General features: G+C 39.6%; 2 protein-coding genes across 3 annotated transcripts in view; one reads left to right on the top strand and one right to left on the bottom strand.

Annotated features, from left to right (window-relative positions):
* Nucleotides 1–19,772, bottom strand: part of LOC138373598 (uncharacterized) — a 179,993-nt gene that overhangs the window by 6,602 nt on the left and 153,619 nt on the right. Inside the window, exon 1 of one of the 2 annotated variants that reach the window (XM_069339885.1) lies at nt 2,578–2,655. The exons of the other annotated variant lie outside the window; for it this stretch is intronic. The gene's annotated coding sequence lies outside the window, so the exon portion shown is untranslated. Of the gene's footprint in view, nt 1–2,577; nt 2,656–19,772 lie in introns of those variants that run through there. 2 annotated transcript variants of the gene reach the window in all.
* Nucleotides 4,867–19,772, top strand: part of LOC138373596 (mutS protein homolog 4-like) — a 30,880-nt gene continuing 15,974 nt past the window's right edge. The window contains exons 1-12 of the mRNA XM_069339881.1: nt 4,867–5,464; nt 5,997–6,047; nt 7,559–7,616; nt 9,136–9,737; nt 10,207–10,355; nt 12,823–13,031; nt 14,143–14,264; nt 14,938–15,068; nt 16,761–16,847; nt 17,149–17,214; nt 17,784–17,912; nt 19,482–19,668. Of these exons, the coding sequence (XP_069195982.1) occupies nt 5,422–5,464; nt 5,997–6,047; nt 7,559–7,616; nt 9,136–9,737; nt 10,207–10,355; nt 12,823–13,031; nt 14,143–14,264; nt 14,938–15,068; nt 16,761–16,847; nt 17,149–17,214; nt 17,784–17,912; nt 19,482–19,668 (1,834 nt within the window). The 5' untranslated portion in view covers nt 4,867–5,421. The remainder of the gene's footprint in view (nt 5,465–5,996; nt 6,048–7,558; nt 7,617–9,135; nt 9,738–10,206; nt 10,356–12,822; nt 13,032–14,142; nt 14,265–14,937; nt 15,069–16,760; nt 16,848–17,148; nt 17,215–17,783; nt 17,913–19,481; nt 19,669–19,772) is intronic.

Genomic DNA, 19,772 nt, shown 5'->3' on the forward strand with positions numbered 1-19,772 from the left:
TGCACACTAGTTTCTCTATCAGTTATCTCACCTTGTCAGAGTAAAAGAGACAAATATATGTGTATGTATGTGTTCAGAATTCAATTTCACCTTTGTAAATGCACGTTAATGACACTATGTAAAAGACACATCGAACACTTTATGTAGGGCATACGTAAATCTGTGTATTTATGTATTTACGTATGTAGCTTAGCCTAGCATTTTAAAAACACTACAATCACCTTATGTGGTTGATTGTTCAATAAATCCCTGAACTATATGTTTAACAAATCTCTAACCCTATCAATGGAGTTAGTTTAGTTCTTATATTATGCACCCTATACCCATCTTGTGGGCGGTAGTGGAAAGGGTTAGAGTCCATGGCGGACTGAAGAAAATGTATATATGATGGTTAGCATTGTTAATGTGTGGCCACGTCTGTGGTAGAAAATAATACAAAAAAATCAAATAAAGGTATTATTGAAACTTTATACGAAAACATTAAATCCTAAATATATCTTTAATATTATACTTGAAATATGGTATACTTTGCTCTCTCCATCGTACTTCTGCACCTGCTGGCAAGTGGTTCGGTGCAGTGTGCAGGTGATGTTCATTACTGGGTGAGCTGGCAAGTGGTGCTCACCTGCCAGCTCACCCAACGAAAATTTGGTTTTTAATACACTTACACATTTATTGGGTCTTTCCTTCACCTTCATTCAAGCACTAGGGTATTACAGTAAGTGTTTTAATTATAATATTTATTAACGTTATTATTTTTAATTTTTATTATTATTAGTATTATTATTAACAGGAGAGGATCGAGTGTGTGTGTGTGGGGGGGGGGGGAAATGGTACACATGTCCACATCCCAATGCCCGCCCTTCCAGGACTGGGGGTGCGGGGGTGTACAATAAACTATACCCACATCCGGCGGCAGCTTGTCGAAGGCGGAAGTGTAGCCTAGAGAATTTGTCATGATAATTAGTGATGACTCTTATTTTGATTATGGGTCTGTAATCCAGTTAAGCTTTTATTCTTAATTTATATTACAATGCTGGTAAAATACACTTCTTGATGATGAGTATGGAGTACAAATGAACTCATTGTGTACCCAAGTTCAAGTTCAAGTATGTTTATTGAGATAAGCAATAAATAAATCTCAAAGGGATAGAGTAGCTTAGGCTATTTCAACCCCCCTCTAATTCAAGTCCCTCAAGGGGCGCACAAATACTGTGACTACAAATAGACAAATAACATTACAAGAATCCAAACAAGAATTGTGAACCCTATACTCACAGGATGAATATAGGGTACACAATAAACTACCACTCACATCATGGGTATGGGTTGCACAAGAAACTATCGCGCAGAGGATGAATATGGAGAGCAAAGTAAACAAGATTCACACGATGAGAAAGGGTTTCGCAATGTCCTATGACTCACAGAATGAGTATTAGCTGCACAATAAACTACAGGTCACAGGATAAGTATGGGTTGCACAATAAATTACAGGTCACAGGATGGGTATGGGCTGCACAAACTACCGGTAACAGGATGAGTATGGGATGCACAATAAATTACGGGTCACAGGATGAGTATGGGTTGCACAAACTACTGGTAACAAGATGAGTATGGGATGCACAATAAATTACCGCACAGAGGATGAGTATAGGGTGCACAAACTGGTTGGGTAAATGGAAATGGTTGGGTACATTTCCTTTCACCTAATGCGACTATTCATGTGTCCGGACACCGGTGATTGTGTGGTATTGGCTATTTATTTAACCATAACTTTGCATTCATTTAATAATTATATTAAGATATGTTTTCCTTGAAATGTAGTTACATTATCGTCTACATGGCTTTATTCTGACATAAAGACCTATGGCGTTACTTTGCATATATGCAAAGTAATTATAAAATTGATTGGCTTGTGTGGAGGCCTTCACACTCCCTGAGCGAGCCATCAAGTAACTATAAAAAGGCATATATCTTAACTTTCAATTCAGTTATATTTATGCCAAAGTATTAACATGCAGCTTATATTTATGTCTTTATGATGACATAGAAAACTTCGTTTATTACAATATCTAGATTAAATTAACATTGATCTTCGGAAGGTCATAGTTCCCATATCGGTAAGGAGAGCGTCGGCCATGAAGCCTTGTTTAAAGTATGAATATTTTTCCTCTCTAATAAGGTATAATCTCTGTGATGGATTCACAAAAACTATTTTATATCTGCCTTTCTGATAACATATACAAATATAATCTTTATTTGTGAATATTTGTTAATTAAGCAATATATCAGAGGGCGTGTAGGGTTCGGTGTTCAATGAACGAAAAGGACTGGATCACTGTGTACAGGAGGCTGATATGGCAGCAAACACTCTCCTGGCGACCATATTTCTTGGATAAGTCGCTCCACACAATTGTCGCTTGGACCGTCGACTTCCTATGGCGTCACCTCTCACATATTTACGTCTCATTTCGTTATGAAATTAGATTATTTCAGAGAAAAAATAGGTTTGATCATGTTCTACGTGTAGCACCAACATTATAGTAAGTAAATATACCATATTTCTTCATTACTTACGTAATGCTAATACGTTTTGGGTAGTTTTGGCCTGATTTGGGATGATTGGGGTAATTCTATGGACCCGACGTAAGTGATTTTGGGGGGTCCATAGAATTACCCAAATCGGCCCAAATCGGCCCAAAACTACACAAATCGTCCTAGCATTACGTAAGTAATGAAGAAATATGGTATATTTACTTACTATAATGTTGGTGCTACACGTAGAACATGATCAAACCTATTTTTACTCTGAAATAATCTAATTTCATAACGAAATGAAACGTAAATATGTGAGAGGTGACGCCATAGGAAGTCGATGGTCCAAGCGACAATTATGTGGAGCGACTTATCCAAGATATATGGTCGCCTGGAGAGTGTTTGCTGCCATAACAGCCTCCTGTACACAGTGATCCAGTCGTCGTACATACATGTATGTATGAGTGTGTGTACATGTGTATACAACATTAATAATTTTGTAACTAGCGTCAAACACTGTTACTTGCTTAGCTAACCGAACTAGAGGGTTCAGTTCCTGAACCGATTATGTGCCTCTGTAATCCTTTACACCACCGCCCACGGGATGGGTATGGGGTGCATAATAAAGAAAGAAATAGAAGAAATTGAAATTGCATAATACGGTTATTGACATTCAATAATAGTAAGATAAGTTTTGATATTAAGTTTTTAAGTAAGATAAGATAAGTTTTAAGTAAGACAGTTTTGATATTCCTAGAGTACGACTTAATCAAACTAGAAATGCTCTACAAATCAAGGGGCCCAGAATGTGGAATGACCTTCCCAACCATGTTAAAGACTGTACCTCTCTCAACCAGTTTAAGTTAAAAACGAAGCTATACCTATTAAATTCCCTGTAACCTACCTTACCCTTCTATTGTCAACCAATGTCTGTTTTTTTTTTTAAAGAGCGCTGTTTGTCGACATAATTGTATTTGTGCTGCTTTTTCATCTATGTTTTCATTTCTTGTTTTCATTCTACTCATTATGCTCAATTAGTATTAAGCTTGTCATTTAAGTTTATCATGCCCGAAACGCTTTGCGTAATAGTGGCTTTAGGCATTGTATGTACTAGCTCTACCTATAAGTCAACCAATCTTTGTAAAAATTTATTGTATGTATGTACCTTACCTAAATAAACATTTTATTTTATTTTATTTTATTTTATCTTCGCTTTCACTTCAGTTATATTTATGACAAGTATTTAAAGTGTAGCTTATATTTCTGCCTTTCTGTTGACATAGAAAACTTTCGTTTATTACATTATCTAGATAAAATTAGCATTGATCTTCAAAAGGTTGTAGTTGTAACTTCCATTATAAACAACATTATTATTGCAAACAGTAGGAGTTTCAAAGTCTCATTTGTATGGATACCTTCTCATATAGGTGTTGTCCAGCATGATGACACAAACAAGGCAGCTAAAACTGAATGTGATAAGCCTGAAGTTGAGTGGGATATGGGCATTCCAATCTCTTCTGTCAAAGCCGCAATATTTTAGGAAATTAGAGAAGACAGAAGAGCAGTCACTGACACACAAAAGCCAGAAAGCAAGAGTATAAGGAGCTATGACATGTTTATGTGCCTCTGTAACCTTTTCCACTACCGCCCACAAGATGATATATGGGGTGCATAATTAATGAACTAAACTAAGTAAACATGTTTAGAATCGAGAATTATATGAACTCAACTGTTCAACTGCTGCCTGCTCAACAACCTCAACTGCTGCCTCTGTTCACCCAGCAGTAAAATGGGTTGTTAAAACGATTTGGCGGGTCGTATTCCGGGGGAAAATTAGGACTAAATTTAATAAAAAAAAAATGATTTAAAAGAATGTAACAACTCTAGTATAAATAAATAAAAATACAAAAAGATGAGTTTTGGAAAATAAGAGAGAATTGCAAAAATAATTCTTCAATCTTTAAAAATGTTTCCTAAAATACTTAGTTAAATTTTACGTATATTTATCCTAACACCGCCCCTGACCAACTTAATTGTAATTTTGTTTATGAAATCATAAACTGAAGTATACACAAGTCACTTCGTATACAAGACGATTCGCCAGCGGATTTTTGAAACCTACTTAACCTAACCTAGCTCAACCCAACCCAACCTAACTCAACTGAGTCCCATACATCCTAACCTAAGTTAATACAGCCTATCATAACAATATATACCCTCCTAACAAATTGAAAAAGCTTCGTTGAAACATCTTGTGTCCGAAACGACCAGTCCCTTCAAAACTGTACATATGGTCGGTCTCGAGCCCATGTGACGATGTGCATTACATTTGTAACTAGCTCATCAAGATTGTAACTTGCTTAGCTAAATGAATTGTGGGGTTAAGTCCCTGAGCCCATTTTAAACCTAACCTTCTATATAAGTGCCAGAAAAGTTTACGTTTTCTATGTCTTGAAATTTACGATAGTTTTAAAATGTATTACAAACTCAAATACATCTAACAATGCAAAGTTGACTCGTATAAAATAAAATCTATAGTAAAATTTGCTAAGTGGTCAATAAGCCAGGAAACTTGGTAAAATAACTAATAGTTCAAGTATGTTTATTGAGACAAGAAATAAATACATATCAAATGGATAGAGTAATTTAGGCTATTTCTACCCCCCTCTACTTCAAGTCCCTCAAGGGGCGCACAAATTCATTGAGTACAAATAGACAATATTCTAATATTGTAAAAAAATAAATGTAATAATAATATTCTAATAAATAACTAATATTCTGCAATAAGCAAGCAACAGTCGCTTATAATCAGCTGACGGAGGGAGTTCTGCTCGGAGGTCGCTCCATTATCTTGACCAAAATTGCCTCACTAAAAGGATTTTGAGAATGTCTTTTGTCCCACGCCATCAGGCAAGGACGCCTAGATATGGTAAGTTATTAAGAAAACACTCGGCAGTCTTACAAAAACTCTTTAAATAATTTACAATGTTTTGCCCGAAACACTTTGCGGAGATAGTGGCTTCTGTCCCCCACAGTTGTTATTACACCTATGTTCTTAGTTAATAAACCTACAAAATAACATGTCTGCCCGCTGTCTGCGAAGCTGATGCAATGATCTTAACGAGTGTTTGACCAGACCACACACACTAGAAGTTGAAGGGACGACGACGTTTCGGTCCGTCCTGGACCATTCTCAAGTCGATTGACTTGATCTTAACGAGTGTATACATTCTTAAACAGTTCAAATGACCTGTTATGTGACTGGGTAAATTATACATAGTACACCGAGCTTCACGTTTGTTGTGGAGAGTATTTTACCAGATTTGTAAATATTTCAGTAAACCTATATTATATAATATAATCAGTAAACCTTTATTATATATACATAGCCTTGTTTATCGTAATAACTGACCATTTTCAGTAAAATATGTCTTTTCTACAATCAATATTCTTTCCTGCAGATGTGTATGATGAGGTTCAGGACGCCTCGACTGACACCTACTCAGGACTTGGTAAGGCACTCACTATGTGGGAGTGTTACCAAATGCTGTTATATACTTCAATATTTGTATGTAGTGTATTCCTGTATGTAGTGTATATGCACCAGCACATGCATGTATTTAATATTGGCTCATCGTGAGCTTTGTTACATTGGCTTGCACACCCTTACAGATAAATTACAACCTAACCCCAAAAAGCCTACGTTTTATACTATTCATTTTGTAAAGCGCCTGAGAAAGAAGAACCAAACTTAACTTTTTCTAGGCCTATTTGAGTACATATATGTAGTAAACTAGGCCTAAGATTCCTTATTTGGTCTAGGTTTATAGCTAATTTTTTTTTTTTTTTGCCCTTTAGAATATCAACTGTACAAAACGTAAACTCTTCTCTGGTCCAATAGTCCACATGTTGTACATATTATCCATGATAGCTAAATTTAGGTAGCTGTAGGTTCTATGATTTCCCAAGGTTGAGTTGAATATTATATATATTCACATTATCAGGAATCAGTTTATGGCCGTAGACTACCATTTCAAATTGTGATACATGTTTAACCAAAAGTAAATTACTGTCACATCTAGCCTATTATTACAACTGTAATAATAGGCTTGTGTTGCTTAATAGTTACCTACTAAGAATATTAACAAAATTCGTGTTTCTTCCCATATACTGGTGCTTCCACACGCAAACCTCAAATCTGTTGCTATCACAACTAATTCGTAGCATTATGAGGATACATGAAACTAACAATCTACCAGGTGAAGGATTGAAACTAAAAGGATAAATTCATTTTTATCAACAATTAACTCTGACGTACAATGCCATGCTGATATTGCAGTATGAATGCTCCATGTGTGTAACCCAAACGAACACAGACATACAAATAACACAACATTCAACACAAGCCAAACAGAACACACAGTGGCGCTGAATATCTAAATTGATTACAGCACCTGGTCCCAGGCAGAAATCCCAATGTAACAAAATAGTATAGAACTCTACGAACATACGGTACTAAAATAAAACAATTCGAGAGTGGGTATTAGGAAACATATACAGAACAACTTAAGGAAGCAACTGGGTAAAATGTTGCCGATTTCTGGTAATGACTTCTACTAGGCTAACACGCATAGAAATGTAGTATTATTACTCTGCACGATAACTGTATTCACGATATTATTGCTAGAAGAATGCAGTTTGTATTCTTTGCCTTTGGAAAAATGGCATCTTACAGTTCCCGGGTTAAATAACAAGGTTTCTTGAAGAAATTTAATGCCTGAGGTATTCTGATATTTTTTAGAACATTTTATGACATTAGAAGTTGTCTCATATAATGTAAGGGCTATATAGTCGTAATGGCTTGGTACTTTCTCTTGCTAGTTTAAATGGAAAATCAAAGTAGCTTTGGGTATAGTGGTACTGGTGGTAGATATATATATATATATATATATATATATATATATATATATATATATATATATATATATATATATATATATGCCATGTGTTGGTCTCCCTACAGGTGCTGGGTGTGAAGGGAGTTACGCTACAAGAGTCGTTAATGATGATGAAGACGCCAGGTAAGTTAGTACTTACGAGTGAAGCTTCAGCCATTTTATTTGAGCGAGAACGTTGTAATCATATATTATACACGAACCCTGTACACAGACAGGTCTAGGTTAGGTTAGATTATTTTGTTTGCTGTTTTGCATTAGGCCTAGGCTAGGGTTAGGTAGTTTGATTAGGTGATGTATTTGCAGTACGGGCTGGAGGTTAATGGATCACTTCTCGTATCGCAGTTTTTAAGAGGTGCGCTTCAAATATAAGAAGTGAGCGAAACACTAAAAGTTTGCTACCAAACATACCTCTAAATACTTGATCCACGTACTCTGTATATACAATTATTATATATAATTTTATTTTATATTTAAGTAAATACCATTTTTTTTTGGTTACAAAGTGCGTTAAAATATAAGAATGCTGCTTCAGGTGATAGATAGCCTAAGGATGGGTTGCTCTGAATTGTTCACCCGCGTATTGTATTTGCGTATAAATGCCATCTGAACTTAAACACCTAGCCTGACCTACCCTGGACCTAACTATACACAAAACTATAACAAACATTATATTATATTCGAGAAAATGGCCTTATTGATGACACAGTACGCCAAAATTTACAATTGCGCCTTCAGGGACGGCCGCATCTAATTGAGGTAATACCAATTTTTATTACTCCGTGTAAAAACTGTTAACGAATGCGCCCATGGAGACGGCTGCTTGATTAAAGGGCGCAGCTTGAGGGTGGGTTGCATAAGATATTGCAAGGAACGTGTAAGGTGCAGAGTAAACTAGTAAGACGAAAACATTTTGCTTGTTGCCACATTGCGACATGCCGCGTGCCTAATCCAAAATAATAAAATCATTATAGAGGAATTTTACTTCCTAATAGATTCAACAGGTTTAGGAACAGGTTAAATAACGTTTGGTAAGAACTGATAGTTCATGTGATGTAGAGTGATGTGAAATTAATGCTGGGATGGTGCTAGAGTGGCTTAATTTGTACTGATATTTTTTGGTGCTAGTGGCTGTGGACTGGTATGGGTGTGCTAGTGGCTGTGGACTGGTATGGGTGTGCTAGTGGCTGTGGACTGGTATGGGTGTGCTAGTGGCTGTGGACTGGTATGGGTGTGCTAGTGGCTGTGGACTGGTATGGGTGTGCTAGTGGCTGTGGACTGGTATGGGTGTGCTAGTGGCTGTGGACTGGTATGGGTGTGCTAGTGGCTGTGGACTGGTATGGGTGTGCTAGTGGCTGTGGACTGGTATGGGTGTGCTAGTGGCTGTGGACTGGTATGGGTGTGCTAGTGGCTGTGAAGGGCAAGAGTGGATATAGGGTATGGAAGGTATGTGGGTGTATGGTTTAAGCTGCTGCAGGCATGATCGCATGTTGGATAATACTGTTGAGGATGCATTCTGATATGCCATTGTGTGTGTTAATCGCGATCTTGCAATTTTGCGCCGATTCGATTTTTATGAAAACAGTAGCTGCCTATTATAGCGACTAAGTAATTTACTCTAAGCAGCTCTCTTGCCTACTCCCAGCACCCCGAGTAATAGTGCTCCGATGCACTCCACGCCTGTGGGTACCGACATCCCGCCTCTTCTCGCCCAGGGGGTGTCCACGGTGGCCACCGACACCTCTGATAGCCGTCAGACCCCACATTCTGCAACAGTCAGCAGCAGGCCAGCAGCCCCTGTGCACAAAGCGTCATCTACTGAAAGCTCTAGCAATAGGATCCTGGGAGAATTTAGCCTGATTAATGATGTTAGTAAGATGGCTGGGATACAAGACGCAAGCCTCTTCTCCAAGTCGGGCAGTTGGACCTCGAGCACCAGCTTAAGCTCCAGATTATACCACCAGCCTCACGTCCCACATTATATGACAACCACCACAAATTCAGCGCCCTGCACAAGAGGAATTAAGGCAAGGACGCCCGCTTCCAATGTCGGCAACAAAACTCCTGGTTCAGGTCGTCTGAAGACCCCTGGTTCAGGTCGTCTGAAGACCCCTGGGTCTGCGCCTTCGAGGACCTCTGGATCTGGACGTTCCAAAACGCCTGGTTCGGGAATGAGCAGGACACCGGGTTCGGCAGCCAGTAGGACGCCCCGCTCTGCCCAGGAGCTCTCACCATCAACTATCGTAGGTAAGGAAACACCGCGTTGCTGCTTGACTAGCGTCTTGTAAAATGAAAACAATATACTGTAGAGATCTTCCTTCACCTAACTGTGCCTTCTTCAGGACACACTTTACTTTATCAGAAGTGGAGGCGCTGTTTGGTTCATATTAATCAGTTATCGTTTTGCGGCCTCGGGCAAATGGTCAATGAAATAATTAAATTCAGCGAGAATATGTATTCGTGGTAATATTTATATGGTAGCTGAATATACAAAATAAAAGGTTTTGACAATTCTGCATAAATTTTCTTACCAGTAGTGCTAACACTAATGTGCAAATTGTTACCAGTTTTGCAACATTTTGGACACGAATTCAACTTTTCGGTCTTTACCTTTGTATCCTAATTTAATATGAACCAGCCAGTCATAGGCGTCCGGAGGTGAGACGTCTGGTCACTGCATTGTTTACCTTCTCAAAGTGGTGGCTTGCTTACACAGCGGTGGTGGAAGGGCGCGGGCAGGCCAGAGGGGAAGTGGGTGTGGCAGCCATCGACCTGCGCAGTCCACAGCTCTCTCTTGCCCAGTTCTCCGACACCCACACTTACACCCGCACCCTCACCAAGCTCACCATCCTCAACCCTCTGGAGGTTAGTTCCTCACCCGCACCAAACGCATTATCCGAACCCAACTCGAAATTAACCCCACCAACATCTACCCGATTTTTTATGTTTTTTTTTTCTAAAAACTTGTATGCCGTAGTTTGCAATAAAACACAAAAATGTATTCCTTTTGTATGATGCTAATTTTATGATACTAATATTCTGACAATATATTGTCAGAATATTGCTGTAGATCTCATGCACGGACATACATGGCCATATATATCGTAGGTTAACAAAGGGGGGATGTTGGGGTCAACGGGCGCTGGCTCCACACCAAGTTTTTCAGAGCATGCTCAGAAATATTAGATGTATCTATAGTTCCAGTATTATCACATTCTTTCATATCAGGACAACCACTGAGATTCTGTACAGAATCTCTGTGTAAAAATGTACAGAATCTCAGATTCTGTGCTAGTGTACAGAATGCCTTATTAATTTAACTAATAAGGAATGAGCCATCAAAAATGCTTCCAAACTATGGCTGTATAAGTCAAGTAGTAATTGCTACTACTAGCAATAGTAGTAGTGATGAGTTGCAAGCAGATTTTGCTACTCATCAAGTAATTGCTGGACGGGCGATATACAACGAAAAAATGCACTCCAATGAAACTTTTCCCCCGTGAATGTGCCAATAAATACATTAAATTATCAATATTAAAACTAAAGATAAAAACACATAAGGCTTAGACAAAATAATTTCTTAAATTGGGGATTTTTTTATATTTTTTTTTGTATTAACACATTTAGATACATCTACATTTGTGCAGCTACCCTGGCCTATACGAAGGGGAGTACAGCGTGTCAAAAAACTAGCTACGTGATGCTAAAAATCCCCATCACACAGGATGGTTAGTTATACAAAGGCATGTGATAGGTAGTCTGCACTGCCAAACTCTGGGTGCAATATAAGGTTATCATGAACACAAAGAGACAACAGTAGTAGTATAAGGTAGCAGTGATACTGAAAGTCCCCATCTCGCAGGGTGGTTAGTCATACAGAGCCATACGTTCAGTATCCTGCACTGGCAAATTTTGGGTGCAATATGAGAATATTCTCAAGAACACGAGAGTGAATAAAGTAAATGCAAAGCTCCAGGTACCTCATGCCATTGGATCTGAATGGTTTGATAACTGGGCATTCGGTAATGTAATGTGGGAGATCATGTCCCAGTTCCTGCTCACAGAGTTTGCACCTGGAGTGCTCAGGATTGGGAGATCCCTCACCTGCCACAGGTAATGGTAACCCAACCTGATCCTGGCAACCACTGTGTCGCACAGTCTGGTGGACGTTTTATGCTGCCCATAAACATAGGTTTCAGATCGGAACAAATCATAGCTTTTTATACTGGTGCTTTCAGGTCGCTGAGAGTCAGACTCCGACATTGCTTTGTTAAAAGTGTACACTTAAAAGCTTTGCAACAGAGGTAGCCATCGGGATGAACTTGCACGAGAAACCAATCTCTACACCCATTACAAAAACATGCCATACGCGAGATATCTTCACAATTTTAATGATCTCTGTACAGTATTCAATATTACAATTAGACTGTCCTCAGCCTGAGACAGGGCTCAAATTATTCTTTAGGCACAGATGTATATTTAAATGTATAGGAGAAAGTTGTGTACTTCTCTTAATGCGGCAAACTAGCACTCATAATAATGACAATATTTAAGTTATTTTCAATAAATGTATTGTTTTCTATTGATTTGGGTTATATATAATTAGATATAATACATTCAGAAAGCGCATTTAAATTCCAATAATCGTTCAGATTACGACAGATGTCATCATCAATGTTAGAACTTTTGGTATAGCCCAAGCAGTTCAGAAGCGGCTAACGAAAGTGACGTACTGTCCCGTTTTTTGTTTTGGGTGCTCTGGCATAGGCTGTTAGGTTTGGAGAGGAAACTTTCAATTAACGGTTTTCATGACATTTTGAAACCTTAGGCGAACTTCCTGCCCTCCTAATCTACCAGATGATCCTTAACTTGCTGTTTTGGTAAACAATATACAAAATCCATTTTTTTTTCAGTTATTTTTCATTTTCAAATCACGTCCTTTTTTTGGCCGTAGCGAATACGAGCGAAAAGCGACGGTAATTTGTTAGATGACGGGTTGCAAATGAAATACAAAGGCAGCGTTCTTTGACTTACACGGCCGTATGTTTAGAAGAAAAAAAACACGTTATTGCCTGACGTCAGTGCAAGGGGTTGCTTGAAGTTTTGGTCTTTTGGTCCAGGACGGACCGAAACGTCGTCGTCCCTTCAACTTCTAGTGTGTGGTCTGGTCAACATACTTCAGCCACGTTATTGTGACTCATCGCCTGCTTTTGGTCTTAAATACATTACATGCTCCATATATATAATTTAATACTAGATTACTGATTGCAAATAGCAATGTTTGTTAGCAGACAAATATTTCTTATTATATTCAGGATTTTCTCATATTCAGGTAATAGTAGCAACAACTGCGGTGCAGCTGGATGCCAGGGGCGGCGGTGGAGGCAGCGGGGGCCTGCTGCGGGTGGTGCAGGACTGTGTTCCCAGCGCCTCCGTCACCGCCGTCCACAGGCGCTACTTCAACGACACTCGAGGCCTGGCCATCGTCAAGCACCTGGCCGCTCCACACTGCGCCTACATAGAGAGACATGTCGCCACCAAGTGAGTCGTTCACTATTGTTAAAGGCCTTACATATGTACAATTCTAAAAACAATTTGAAAAACATAATTTATTTGGAAACAAAAATATGGGAAAAGTCCATATATTTCCTTGAATTAATTAATTTCACATTAAATTTTAATATTACCATATCGTTTTGAAATTTGGATAGATGAGGGGCACCCAATATTTTCTTTAAATGACTCGAAACAGTAAAGTTAGAAGACTGGAAAAAAAATGGATTCAAACTTAATTTTTTTGCATAAATGTGTTTAAACAATACTGCCACACCTCCAAATATCTTCCAATTACTAACTTTTATGTATAATAACAAGCTTCGTCTTTTAATTAGGTAAGAATACCTAATTAAATTTATGCCATTTATTTAATAATTTATGCCAGACATAAAATCTTGGTAATTATGGGGATTTTTACAAGTAGAACCAAATTCCCATAAATTTGGATTGTGAGTAACGCCAATTGAGGCAAGATGCATTGACCTTGGGTTAATACATGCCCTTCAATTTTTTTGTATTAATACATAAGGTACATCTGCATTAGTGCAGCTACCCTAGACTATATGAAGTGGAGTACAGTGTGTCAAAAAAGCTGCTAAAAAGGTGATGCTAAAAAATCCCCATCACACAGGATGGTTAGTCACACAGAGGCATGTGATGGGCAGTCTGCACTGGCAGACTCCAGAAGCATTTTGAGAATATCATCAACACAAGATTGAATAAGGTAGTAGTGGTAATAAAACCTTCAATGTCAGTTGACACTAGAGCCATACTCTACGGGTTAAAAGTACACAGTGTGCACTGAAGACATACTTTCTAGGACAAATTTTGTCACAACACGTATCAATCTTGAACGAAGTAACATGCATAACTTTACCCTGTGGGCAACATATGCTCAAGTAACGTTGAATCAACGTTATTGACGTTGATTCAACATTGTATCACTATCGTTTGCCCAGTATATGCCCACTGGTTATGTACGCTAATTGTCCAACTCGGGAGTAATTGCTAGGATAGAATATATATTGCTTAGTAATCAGGTAAAAAAGTTAGATAACAGAAGACGAGCGAGTGATGACGAAGGGTCTCGTTGCAGGTACTACTGTCTGGCGGCGGTGGCAGCGGTGATGAAGTACGTGGAGCACATCCAGCACGTCACCTACGCCCCACACAGCCTCCTCGTCTCCCTCTCCTCCTCCGAGAATACCATGACCATTGGTACGTCCTGAACTCCTCAAGGTCTCTCCACCTCCACCGACCCCTCGATCCCCTCTCTGTCTTTCCTCCCCTCCACCGACCCCCTCTCTTCCCTGTCTCTCCCCTCCACCGACCCTCCCCTCTTCCCTATCTCCCTCTCCTCCACCGACCCCCCCCCCTCATCGCCCAGGTTGGGACAGAAATGAATGGGCACGTTTCCTTTCACCCAATGCCGCTGTTCACCTAGCAATAAATAGGTACCCCGAAGATAATCAACTGTTGTGGGTGGCATGTTGGGGAGTGTCAGCAATTCAACCTAAGGGGAACAAGCCCAAGTACAGGCCCCCCCCTATTCCAGACCACTGGAGTCATACCTGTACATACTGAATTTAAAATTGACCACTTCAAATGGCCTGCACATGAAAGGATCATCTGTAAATATTCTCTTATTATTAAGATATGGTTCACCTTATTGTCCCCCCCACCATAGTTAGAGACTGGACGTCTGTTTAGAGTTATCGAGGCCTTCTTAACCACTGCCCTAGGAGGGCCTTGATGGCCTAGTTCCCGACACCAACTACTCGACCTTTCCAAAGATGTGACCTACAGCAGTTGCCTAACTCCCGTGCCCCTGCTTCACAGTACTCACCCGTGCCCCCTTGCCTCACAGTACTCACCCGTGCCCTTGCTTCAGAGTACTCGTCGTGCCGTAAACTGGAGTTGGTGAGAAGTCTGCGAGGAGGGTGGGAGGAGTCCCTCTTCGGCGCCCTCAGACATACCAGGACCCCTGCGGGCACCAGGCTCCTCAGGGCTTCCCTCCTACAGGTAAACTCTCTCTCCTCTGCATAATAGTCTCAAGTAAGCGGCACTTAGCCCAAGAAAACTGGCTGCATACTCCTAAATGGATAACAAATCTTACTTAAATGGATGCAAAAAAACAAAAAAACAAAAACACTAATGGATTTATCGAACACATTTAAGTTAAATCTTCGTATTCATTTAGGTAATCTCTGCATTTATGTTAACTATATTCTCTTATACTGTATGTATGTATCTTTAAGTAAGCTGTTTGTAAACGAAGGTGTTATGTCCTTTCTATAAGTTTCCCCTCCATCAGGTAAACTGATTTATTTCGCTCTTGCAGACAGGTAATCACTATTCTACGGGTTAACTTTGACTCACCCTTCCCTCAGGTAAAAGGTATCTTGCTTTTGTGGCAACTATCACCATCTCCCCTTAGGTAAGAGTTTGCCTTTTGCACCCTCCCTTCAGGTAATGGTTCTCCCCCTTTGCACCCTCCCTTCAGGTAATGGTTCTCCCTTTCACTCTACTCCAGGTAATTATTTACCCTTCAGAGGTCACGACCTCTTCCTAGGGTGCAGTCGCACCTCCACAGATCTCCAGTATCAGTTAATGATACTGGTAATGGCTCCAAAGGGCCACCACTTACGGGCTATTCATGCCCGTGCCACCTTTTGGGTGGCTTAAATCTTCATCAATCAATCAATCATTTACCCTTGCCAAACATTACCCAATACTGCGTGGAACAACATGTACAATATGATTAGTGCGCTTATGTTTAATGTCTGTATCAGCTTCTAAAATAGCTTAGTTGGTTGAGATAGAAGCCGACACAAACACTGCAGGGAAGCTAAGTTAGCTCACTTAGTTGAAATAGCTTAATTTCCTTTAGCGTTGGTGCCAACTTCAAAAATTACTGTTGCTTATGTAATTGTTTGTAGATTACTTCTTAGGCTACGATAGCTTATCTGTAATAGATGTACTATGGTAGGAGATATCGTACTCTCCTGAAATAGGTTAAATGTGGCGGCTGTGGTGGAGCCTTCAAGATAGCATACTTAGCTGACATGTAGAGTTAAAATAAAAATAGAAAATATTAAATTAAATTAAATATTAAAAATATTAATATTAAAATAGAGCTTCCAAAATAGCTGACCTTGCTCAGATAACTTCTGTATATCGATGATAACTAGGTTAAGATGAGGTCAATATGTTTCATTTCATTGTTTTTTTTGTGCTGACATTAAAGTTTTTTTTTGTAATCGTGTTGTATCACGCATGATAATCAGAGACCGGGACACGTCCGCTGTATCTTAATATGTATCTCGCGCGCTTGACAGTATGGTTCTTACTAACGTTTGGTTTCTTCCTCTCCTCCTTATCTCTCTTTCTTTCTCCTATTCCCCCCTTTCCTTTTTCAACCCACGTTTTCCCCCCTACACCCTTGTGCTTCCCAACCATCGCTCTTCCTATTTCCTAATGTTATATTTTTCTTCCTTCACAACAAATATCCTCAACTCTTTTGATATTTCCCCTTTTCTGTTCCTCGTCTTCCTCCTCCTCTATTTGTCTTCCCTCTCTCTCGATCTCTACTTCCCTCTAATATTTGATATCCTCCTCCTCCTCTCTAAGCAACTTTTTCGTTCTTCTTCCCCCTGCCGCTGGTCCTTGACCTGACGTATCGGGCTCACCATCACCACTACCACCTCAACATAGCCTCACGCCGACGCCGCCACCATCACGACCCGCCTCGATACCTTGCAGTACCTCGTCGAGCACTCCGACCTCTTCTACACCCTGCAGGTAAACTTCCTCTCATTTTATTATCTGTACAAACTTTAATTAGTTTACTATGGGTTCCATAACCCTCCTGTGTCGGTGGAAGGACTGTGTAACCTCGATGATGTGACTGATGAAATGTATTTTTCTTTTTAAGGATATTTATTGGACAGTTAAAGACAGTTAAAAACAGAGACAGGAAGAAAAAAAAGTCAACAATCTTAGGCTTCATTGGTGAATCATTTCGAGTTTCGACCTCTAGGGAAGCTGTCGTTAATTTGTAGTGCTGACACTTCTTGGGTTTAATGGAGCGCGTTTATTGCAGTCAATACTGGGGCGCTTCCCCGACGTGGACTGGCTGCTCTCTATGTGTGTGCAGGTGCCGAAAGAGGTGAGAACCGATGCTTTATCATTTGAGTGTGTAGTCACCTACTCATACTCGCCTAGCTGTAGTATTGCCTTGTAAAACTTATGTATATATGATTTATATTGTATTTTCTTAAATAAAGATAAAAAAAAAAGTTGCTTGCGGGGGTTGAGAACTATAGTGTGTGTGTGTGTTTCATGTTTTTCCCCTCCCTCTTTTCTCCCTCTCATTTTTCTCCCATTTCTGTGGGATTAATATTTAATAGTTTTAGATTAATTGATAAACAATTCCACCCACCACTGTGTCAACGCCGCCGAACAAAGATCACCTGACATTTAAACTTAACTTCAACCTTTGGCAATGTACGAGGCTAGCCCACTCCTCATGTCGCTCATATACACTGTGAATATTTGATTCATAGTGTATGAATCATCATTAATATTGCCTTAGGTTTACATACTGTTGTCAGGTGCAATGGACACCAATGTATGATAAGTGTTCTTAATACTGAGAAGCCTATCATAGTCCGTGTCAGCCTACCTCTTTCTCGCTTCGTCTCAGAAATGATTTTTATATTTTCGTGACGTGTTCAGGAGACCGAGCAGCGGTGCGAGCTCCGCCTCAACTACGTCATAGCCCTGAAGAACACACTCGAGTTACTGGACCCGCTGGCCAACGCCCTCGTTGGCGTCACCGATCCACTCCTGCTTTCCGTCAGAGAGGTGAGCAACATTCATCACATTTCTCTAATTTCTCGCTCTCTTTCTGTGGCCAGTATTCGTGTATTGATCAACGTTAATTGGTAGGTAGCAAAGTCACGACTGTTCCTAAGTATAGCACATGCACGAAACTCGTGGCAAATTTCCTCAAGAATCAGTGGTGTTTTCAAGACCAAACATGTATTCAAGTTCTAAACATATATTCACGAAAAAGGTTTACAAATAAAAAAATAAAATACTTTAATATACTAAAAATAGCAATAATATGAAAAAGGAAGAAACTTCGACCATTTAGTTAGCTAATTTGGTTAGAGATTATAGAGTTTATCTGGTTTATAATTAGTTTTAGATATAATTGCGAGTTTTACCTAATACGCGCGAATTACCTGTTTTGTAATTATTCAAATTTGCGTATGTTGAAACAAGTAGAAATGGCTGCGACTTTTTTTTTTAACATTATAACTTAAACTCTAATCAGTTTGTTGATAAAACCCTCTGCCAGTTATTTTTGAACGTGTGTTGATAATATTTAAGAACTTGCTGGGCAAACCCAGGAAAGGAAAGCAACTGCTGTAGGCTGAACGAATAGGAGCGCTACACCCTGGAAACACAAACCGAAACTGTCTCTATTTTCCGCTTGTAACAACTTGTAATAAAGTTGTTACATCTTGGCTTAATGTGTTTATGACGTATTGGAACGTTGTTACAACTTGATATATTGGTTGTTATAACTGGTTAGGTGGTGTTAAAACTTGTTCGAACGTTGTACCAACGTCGTAGTTTCGGTGTGTGTTTGGCGGGCAATGCCTTGCTTGACCAACTTGATAATGGCGCCTCCCTGTAACGAGAGTTTCCTGTTCTCTATAGAAATATTTGTATGTTTGTGGAGAAATTTGTCGAGATCTGTCTGCTTCTTGGAACAGTTACGCGAGTTTGGGGGAAAGATTTTTCTCTAGGGTAAGTTTTGTTAGAGAAATGAATTAAGAATTCAAGACAGAAGTAAATTAAAAAAAAATTGTAGAAATGTGGTTTTTATCTTCAAATACAACTCCCAAATATGTGTAAATGGAAGTTGCGAAAATAATAGCCTAATAAAATAATAATAATAGTGTCAAGGTCTGTAAAGAACGAGTCAACATCAGTTTCATAGGTAAAATGATGAATGTGAGGTCCGAAATGGCCGAAATTTATAGGAAAAAAGAAGAACAGCCGTGTGTGTAAAAAAAAAAAAAAGCTTCAGCTGGCAATTTGCTTGCGAGGAGCGAGGAAACTTGCTTATGGAGGACATCAGGCCATGTGCACATTGTACAAACTAGGATAGTGCATATTAGGAAACAATTTTGTATATGCTTACAGTTAAAAAAATCTGGCAAAAAGAGCTTTTAAATGTACAGTAGTGATGCTATTCAGCTTTCAGCAGTGTGCTGCATTACCTTGGTGTTCAGAACAACACATTGTTGCACGAGTTTTGATTTGATGAAATGATTTTTCAATTTGTTGAAACCTTGATCGGTTTCATGGTCTTTCCTTAGCAAGGGTCACTGTTGATGAGTGTGGTGTGGTGTGTTTCAGGCGGTGAGGAGCACGGTACTGAGGGAGCTACTGGAGGTGCTACGGCAGGTACTACACGAGGACGCCCGCCTGGTGAAGGGCGCCGCCGCCATGAGAACCCAGCGCTGTTACGCCATCAGGAGCCATGTTAACGGCCTACTCGACGTCGCTCGCAAGATCTACTCTGAGATTATCGACGACATCACAGGTTAGATCCCTCAGGGAATCCTCGGGGAAAGAGTAAGGAGACACAATTTAAGAGTAAGGCAAGAAGAGTAATGGAGGGCAGGACCTTGTTGGATGAAGTGTCGG

The sequence above is a fragment of the Procambarus clarkii genome, chromosome 42 (genome assembly GCF_040958095.1).
Source record: "Procambarus clarkii isolate CNS0578487 chromosome 42, FALCON_Pclarkii_2.0, whole genome shotgun sequence".
Classification (NCBI taxonomy): Eukaryota; Metazoa; Arthropoda; class Malacostraca; order Decapoda; family Cambaridae; genus Procambarus; species Procambarus clarkii.